The sequence below is a fragment of the Cebus imitator genome, unplaced genomic scaffold, assembly GCF_001604975.1.
Source record: "Cebus imitator isolate Cc_AM_T3 unplaced genomic scaffold, Cebus_imitator-1.0 Scaffold320, whole genome shotgun sequence".
NCBI classification, from domain to species: Eukaryota; Metazoa; Chordata; class Mammalia; order Primates; family Cebidae; genus Cebus; species Cebus imitator.
This window is the reverse complement of record NW_016107635.1, coordinates 1,062,978-1,070,258: the sequence shown is the minus strand read 5'-3', so window position 1 is coordinate 1,070,258 and position 7,281 is coordinate 1,062,978. Positions and strand designations below refer to the sequence as shown.

Sequence of the window (7,281 nt, the reverse complement as noted above, 5' to 3'; positions counted from 1 at the left end):
AAAAAAAAAAAAACAAAAAACAAATAAACAATAATGACAAACTCCTGCTATGACTTCCACTGTAGTACACCCCTTTCTAAAGCATAGTTGATTTAATCACATCCAGTGATGGAAAACCCACTGCCATGTAGAATAACCCATTCTAAATTTAGAGGACTTTAGCTTTATATATATTTATTATTTTGAGCCAGATGTGCCTCCTATTAATTTTTGGGTGGCTCTGTCATAATGCTTGGGTGCCTTACAGCAGAGGATTGAAACCCCGCCCTGTCATTCTATCACCCTGGTCAAATCAATGACTGGCTTGAAGTTCATTTTTATCACCTGTAGACTCTAGAATTGTGGTGAGGATTAAATGTAAAATAATGTTTCATAGGTACAGTTTCTGGCACATAGTGGGTGCTTGATAAATTATGGCCATTATCATCCCTGCCCCTCAGATTGTTGCCCACTTGTCTTTTGTTGTTACAACAATGTAACTAATGGCCTGAATGTCCTCTTCCATGGGCACTCTCCATTCCTGCCTTCCGCTGAGCAGGCTTGCTTTTGAGATACCCCTCACCATCATGATCTGGCTGTAGTTTTTACGTGACTTTCTTACCAGAAGTGTCGGGGATTCTCCAGTTGGAGCCTGACCAGCACAGCATGAATGAAGCCATTACTTCCCTTAACCTCTGCCTTCTTCACTTCTGAAGGTTATGTTCCCATTTTTATTTTTTTTTGCAACTACGTCATGTCGTCAATTCTCATTAAGCTTAGGGTCAGCTAACATAGACATTTAAGCTCAACTCCAGGAGGCAGGGAGGAGGGAGAGAGATGAATGGGAATGTTTTCTTCCTGTCTTCTTTTTTCAGTTTCAGGGCCCCCTTAGAAACTGGGTCTCTGTCCTGTCTGATAAGTGAGTCAACAGCTGGTGGGGGAATGGTGCTGGGAATCGAATGGTTCTACAGTCCCAGAAAAGTGGCATCAGGGCCCAGCCCCTGACTCTTTCAGAAGCCATTCCTATCTCAGTCTTGCCTGCTGATACAACAATAAATTAGTTTGTGGTGGTCCTCTTTCACCTCTTGCTTCCCATCCCAGTGGGTCTGAGTCCTATCTCCAATGAGGAAGATTTTACTTCTGGTATTTGAGAAAAGTGGTCACTCTGACCTGTGATTTCCCCTCCAGGAAAAGCTTGAAGCATGCCTGGCCTTTTGATTTATGGATCTCCATTACCTACGATTTATTAGCCAGCATTTTTGTCTTTGGTCTCTCTCACTCCCACTCTTCCTTCTCCTCCCCAGCCCTTGAGCACCTCCAACCCTTCTCTTCATGGCTTCACTTTCTGAATTCTTCTTTGCTTTCTAAATGCAAACATTGCTTCAGAGCCTGTTATGTACAAAGTCTCATGTTGGATGCCTGTAGCCATCATTTCATTTCAACCTAACAACAGCACTACAAAATAAATATTTCTATTTTCGTTTACATAAGAGAAAACTGAGGCTTAGGGAGGGTAAGTGACTTGTCCTTCTTACTATAATATTCTGCTTGAATCATTGCTGACATTTACTTAGAGGCAAGCAAATTGTTCATATTATCTCATCCTCCCAACAAAACTGTTATTCTGCTTTTATGGATTCTGCAACTAAGAGTAAGTGGCATTGAAGAATTTGCCCATGAACCACATAGCTGCAAGTCATAGAGCTAGGATTTAAACCTGGGATTCCAGAGCCAACACTTCATCTTGACTCTGGAATCAGGAACCCTGTTTCTAGCTTTGCCTTTGTTACTAATTTAAGGTGTTTCTTAAAGGCAAAATCATTTTCTCACTCTAAGTACGTTTTCCTAATCTATGCAAAAGGAGGCTTTGTCTGTTTGAGATTCAGGACTCTGAAGAAATGTCTGTTCCTTTGGAAGAAGGACGTTTGGTGTGTTGGAAAATTTGTCTTTTCCAACTTCATTTCATATTTAAATTTGTTGCCTATTTCTGTGACTATCCAATCAGAAAATGTCTCTCCATCGCTCAGAATAAAATCCAAATACTACATCATGGCTTGGAAGAATCTGTATGGTCTGATCCCTGCCAAGCTCGCTGGTCTCCCACGTATTCTTTGCACTGGTTATTTCAAACAACTAGTGGTTTATGTTCTCTCCAGTCTAACTTGGGGTGGGCTATTTCCTCTGCCTTCTCATCTACCTGAAAATGCTGTTTAATTATTGAAGACCTAGCTCGGGTGTGGCATCCTCTTGAGAGATTGCTCTGAGTCTCCAATCTGATGATTGCTGTCCATCTTTTATATTCCCAGAACAGCACCCTGTGTGTTCCTCAACCCAGTCCCCTGCCCTCAAATTAGAGGCTGTTAATATTTCTGTCTACCTGTCTCTTGTCACTGACTTATAAAGATACTCAAGGCTTAAACTAGTTCATGTCTGTCCCAGTGCCTGGCACACAAAATATACCTAATGATATAATAATGATGATGATAATGAGAGTGATGGTGGCGGTAGGAATGATAGTGGCGATGATACTTTCTAGCATACATCAGTTGCTTACTATATGCCAAATAGTTTTCTAAGAGTTTGACATGTATTCACTTAACCCTCACTCTAACTTTGTGAGGTGAGCCATCTGCTGTTCCCTTTGCATAGATGAGCAAACAGAGAATAAGAAGCTTTTTACTGCAGAGAAAAATCAAACCAACACCTGTAAGTACAACAATGGGAAACAGTTAACACCTGTGTGTGCACTCCATTTTTTTTTTTTTAAGAGTTTCACTCTTGTTGCCCAGGATAGAGTGCAGTGGTGCAATCTTGACTCACTGCAACCTCCACCTCCTGGGTTCAAGCAATTCTCCAGCCTCAGCCTCCTGAGTAGCTGGGAATACAGGTGTATACCACCACACCTGGCTAATTTTTTGTATTTTTAGTAGATATGGGGTTTCACCATGTTGGCCCGGCTGGTCTCGATCTCTTCACCTCAGATGATCCACCCACCTCAGCCTCCCAAAGTGCTGGGATTACAGGTGTGAGCCACCACACCTGGCCTTCACTTGTTTTCTTTATGTGTTTTGCCTTCTTCCACTCAGCTCTCCTCAAACAACCAGAAATATTTTTAAACAATTCCGCTCCAAACCTGTTATTTTGCTTTTTGAAATCTTTCAATAACTCTCCCACTTACCCTCAAGACAATAATCATAGATAACATTTATTGACAGTTTATAATGTATTTGTTTACTTTTTATTTTAAAACAATACTTTTTGGTACATACAGTTATTATTTTCATTTTGTGGGTAAGGCAAGAAAACTGAGGGAGAAGTGGTAAAGCAGTTCACTCAGTATTGCGCAGAGTAAGTGGCTGAGTTGGGACTTGAACTTGAGCAGTTGGTGTTCTGGAGCCTGTGGATGTACCATTACTCCATACGACCAATGCCCTAGCTTGTAGGCTCCAACAGCCTGGCTCTTTTCAGTTTTCGTTGTGTCCCCACTTGTACACTGTATTGCAGTCCTAAATTCTCAGAACGTCCACGCATGTCTTATCTCTATGCTTTTACCTTGGTGCCAGTTATACCTTTTCCGGTTGTTGTTGTTGTTGTCTTTTCTCTTTGAGACAGAGTTTCACTCTTGTTGCCCAGGCTGGAGTGCAGTGACCCAATCTCACTTCACTGCAACCTTTGCCCTCTGGTTTCAAATGATTTTTCTGCTTCAGCCTCCCAAGTAACTGGGATTACAGGCGCCCGCCATCACACCTGGCTAATTTTTGTATTGTAGAGATGGGGTTTCACTATGTTGGCCAGGCTGGTCTCAAACTCCTGACCTTGTAATCCACCCACCTTGGCCTCCCAAAGTTCTGGGATTACAGGCGTGAGCCACTGCACCCGGCCGCCTTTTCCTTTTCTTTGTCTAACTCTGATTCATTTAAGAGACTCAACACATATTTCCCTTCTACTGTAATAGGAAGCCTTCTTGGACCTCCTTGATCCTACTTAAGTATCTTCCTCTGTCTTCACACAGCTTCACAGTTCTTTTATAACTGCTTTTGTCACTTGTATTGTCATCTCTATTTGTCTTTTCTGCCAGAAGCTCTGCCACATAATAAATGTTCAATAAATCAGCAAGGAATGACTTTATCTCTTTCAACTTCACAACAGCCTCATTTTTCAAATGAAGAAGCAGATTTAGAGATGTTAAGTAAATGTCCCCAGGACACAGAGTTGCTAAAGAACGAAGCAAGAATTCAAATGAGAAGGGATGGAAAAGAAACTCCTCAGGCTCCTCTTGCGGGGGTGATTGCCCAAGGAGAGAGAGGACTGTGGATAGAGTGTGATTATGAAGTGATGAATTCTTGGCATCTCAGGAAATATTCCACCCAAGTGGTGAAATATGCAAAGAGAACTTTTTGAAAAGCACCTCATAAATTTTGCCCACAAAATGTACACACATAAGACGGTCCTTTTTCAGCTGCTATGCAGGTGCCTAATACAGCCTCTCATTTGTGGGGGTCTGTTGTTGTAAAACTTCTTCCCTCCTGTGGTATCAGAGGGGCATGGAGAGGACAGCAGGAGAGAGAACCTCTCGTGTAGCCTCCCAGAGTGCCTGGGCATCTTGAAGATGCTGGAATGTAGAGAGAAGTAGTTTCCACATGGAGACAGACACCTTGACACTCAAGCTGACTTGTAATGTGACCTGGGATAAAGAGGTTCTATTCCTTTCTCTAAGCTTCAGTTTCCCCATTTTTAATGGAAGTGGATCAGACTAGGTCAGTGGTTCTAAACTTGGGTGATTTTGCCCCCAGAAGATATTTGACAATGTCTAAAGACAATTTCACTGGGGTAAGGGTGCTATTGAAAATTCTTCAATGTCTAAAGAATTTTCACAATTCACGACTGAGGCAAGGGTGCTATTGGCGGTAGGTGGAGGACCTGGAATGCTGCTAAATGTCCTATATGATTTTTCCCACAACAAAAAAATATCCAGCCCAGAATGTCAATAGTTCCACCTTTGAAAAACCCTAGACTATGTAATTACAACAATCCTTCCTGGCTTTATTTGTCCATGCAGCCATCAGATCTCTCCCCTCCCCTCTCCGGTGCTGGATATAGGACTCTTAAGTTCTTACTGATGTCCTTCATAGTACAGAATGATGATTCTTGGTAAGGCTAGTCTTCCATGTAACCTTGATCCCAAGGAGGCATTCCAGCAATCCTTTATAAGAATAGCTGTCATTTATTGGACGCTTACTCTGAGCTCTATGCCAGGCATTCAGCATTTCTCATACTCAATTTGAGAGTAAGACCATCATCAGTCTTTTAAAGATGGGAAAAAATGAGACACAGAAAAGTTCTGATATGGAGACATATATATTTGATGAAAGGAATCACAAAGAGCAAGATTTTAAAGTTTCCAGACTGGGAGAAAAGAGTGTGAAAGAATTCATGAAGTGAGAACACAGACAGTCATAAAGGGACTGTGGGTGGTAGGTCCTAGATTCAGATTCTTCCCAACTCCAATGGCCAACTTGATATTTGCCTTAGTCTAGTAATGTCATTATTCTGAGCCTTGCTTGAGCTCCTCACCAATTAAAAGGGAGTAGACAAAACAATACATTCAGGACAGTTGTAAAGACTAAATAAAAAATTTAAAATATATGTAAAGTGAATACCCAGTGTCTAGCATATGGTGTCAATAACTTTTAGTTGTTCTTATTGCTTGTTAATCATTATAGTAATATCTATTTCATCAGAGTCCAGGGCTGGCAACCTTCATTCAAACTCCCAGGGCTCCCATATCCTAGAAGTGAAAATACTAGGTTAAAGGCTATGTCTCTCGTTCATTTTTTACACATTGCACAGTTGAAGAAGACAGACTGTAGGGTAATTTTTGAATAAGTCTTTGAAGTACCACAGTCCGACCTGGAATGGAAGGAAATGGTTGAGAGAAGTTCTCCCTTGTTTGTTGATATTTACTCACTACCTCCAAGGCCTAACTCTTGAGCTGGACTTCTTTAATCATGGCTCTCTTGTCCTACCTTTCAGGAAGGCCCACCTGATTCTGCGGCGACTGGAGAGGGTGAGTCGCCACTGTTCCAGCCTCCTGCGGAGTGCCTACATCCAGAGCCGCGTGGAAACAGTGCCCTATCTTTTCTGCCGCAGTGAGGAAATCCGACCTGCAGGCATGGTATGGTACAGCATCCTCAAGGACACCAAAATCACGTGCGAGGAGAAGATGGTGTCAATGGCCCGGAACATGTATGGGGAATCCAAGGGCCGGTGAGGGAGGGTATTGCCCTCCATGAGCACAGAGACTCTCCAAGGGAGGGGGAGCAGTATTCTCCTGGATCCTGGGGCCTGGGTGGGCTGGGGGACAGCTGAGGATGGGCCTAGCAGATGAAACTTGCCAGCGAGGCCAAAGCAAACAGTTTCTCCTATGGATAGTGGACAGAGACCTTTGTAACCAATGGAATTATTCATTTTTCGCTTTTATTTTTTCAAAGATATTATTTGACTCTATCAAAAGTCACTCCTTTTTAAACCTTTTTCTTATGGATGGCTGTCAACCCCGAGGCAGAAGCTTTCAGGTGGAGACCAAGCGGCCTTTGCTCTTCTTCCTCTTTCCTGCCACACTCTGCTTTCTTCCTGCCTTGGACCCCTGGAGGAGACCTATGGAGGGACAGTTTTGACCTGACCCCTAGAGGAGACAGTTTTGACCTCTTCAGCACCAGGAAGGAAGCCCTGAGGATGGTTGCAGTGAGGAAGCATGGGTCTTTAAGGACTTCTCTCTCTTTTTTGCTGGACATTGTTGAGTTTGTGGGACCCGGCCTCTTCCTGCTAACTGTGGGTCTCCCCAGAGTCCCTGCAGGACTGTCCATGCATTAAAAATTCCTCGTCTCTCTTTCTGCTTGGGTGTTATTTCTTACCAAGGGAGTGTGTTTGAGAGACCTCTGTTTATTCACTTATTCAGTATTGACCCTGTGCCGGTCACAGGGCTTATACAACTAAAGACAGAGAAGCTTCTTTCCCTCAGGGAACTTATGGCCCAGTGATAATTACAGAGAAGCAGTCTGGTCATTTCAAACTGTGCTAGAGGAAGAATGGAGGTTCTCTGCACTCATTGTTGGAGCATGAGACACACTGGAGGGCTCCTGAAATGCTTTCTTGAAAAAGTGATACCTAAACCCAAAGGATGAGGAGGAATAAGTCAGACAGAGAGGTAAAAAGGATGGAATTTGCTTGCCAGGCATGGTGGCTCATGCCTATAATCCCAGCATTTTGTGAGGCCAGGGCAGGTAGATCACTTGAGGCCAG

At 43.0% G+C, this 7,281-nt stretch overlaps 1 protein-coding gene across 5 annotated transcripts in view; it reads left to right on the top strand.

Moving 5' to 3' along the window:
• The window catches only part of ASTN2 (astrotactin 2), a 950,477-nt gene extending 943,607 nt beyond the window's left edge, over positions 1–6,870 (top strand). For all 5 annotated transcript variants that reach the window (XM_017504318.2, XM_017504317.2, XM_017504316.2 and 2 more), the window contains one exon: positions 6,013–6,870. In XM_017504318.2, the coding sequence (XP_017359807.1) occupies positions 6,013–6,250 (238 nt within the window). In that variant the 3' untranslated portion in view covers positions 6,251–6,870. The remainder of the gene's footprint in view (positions 1–6,012) is intronic.
• The last annotated feature ends 411 nt before the right edge of the window (positions 6,871–7,281 follow it).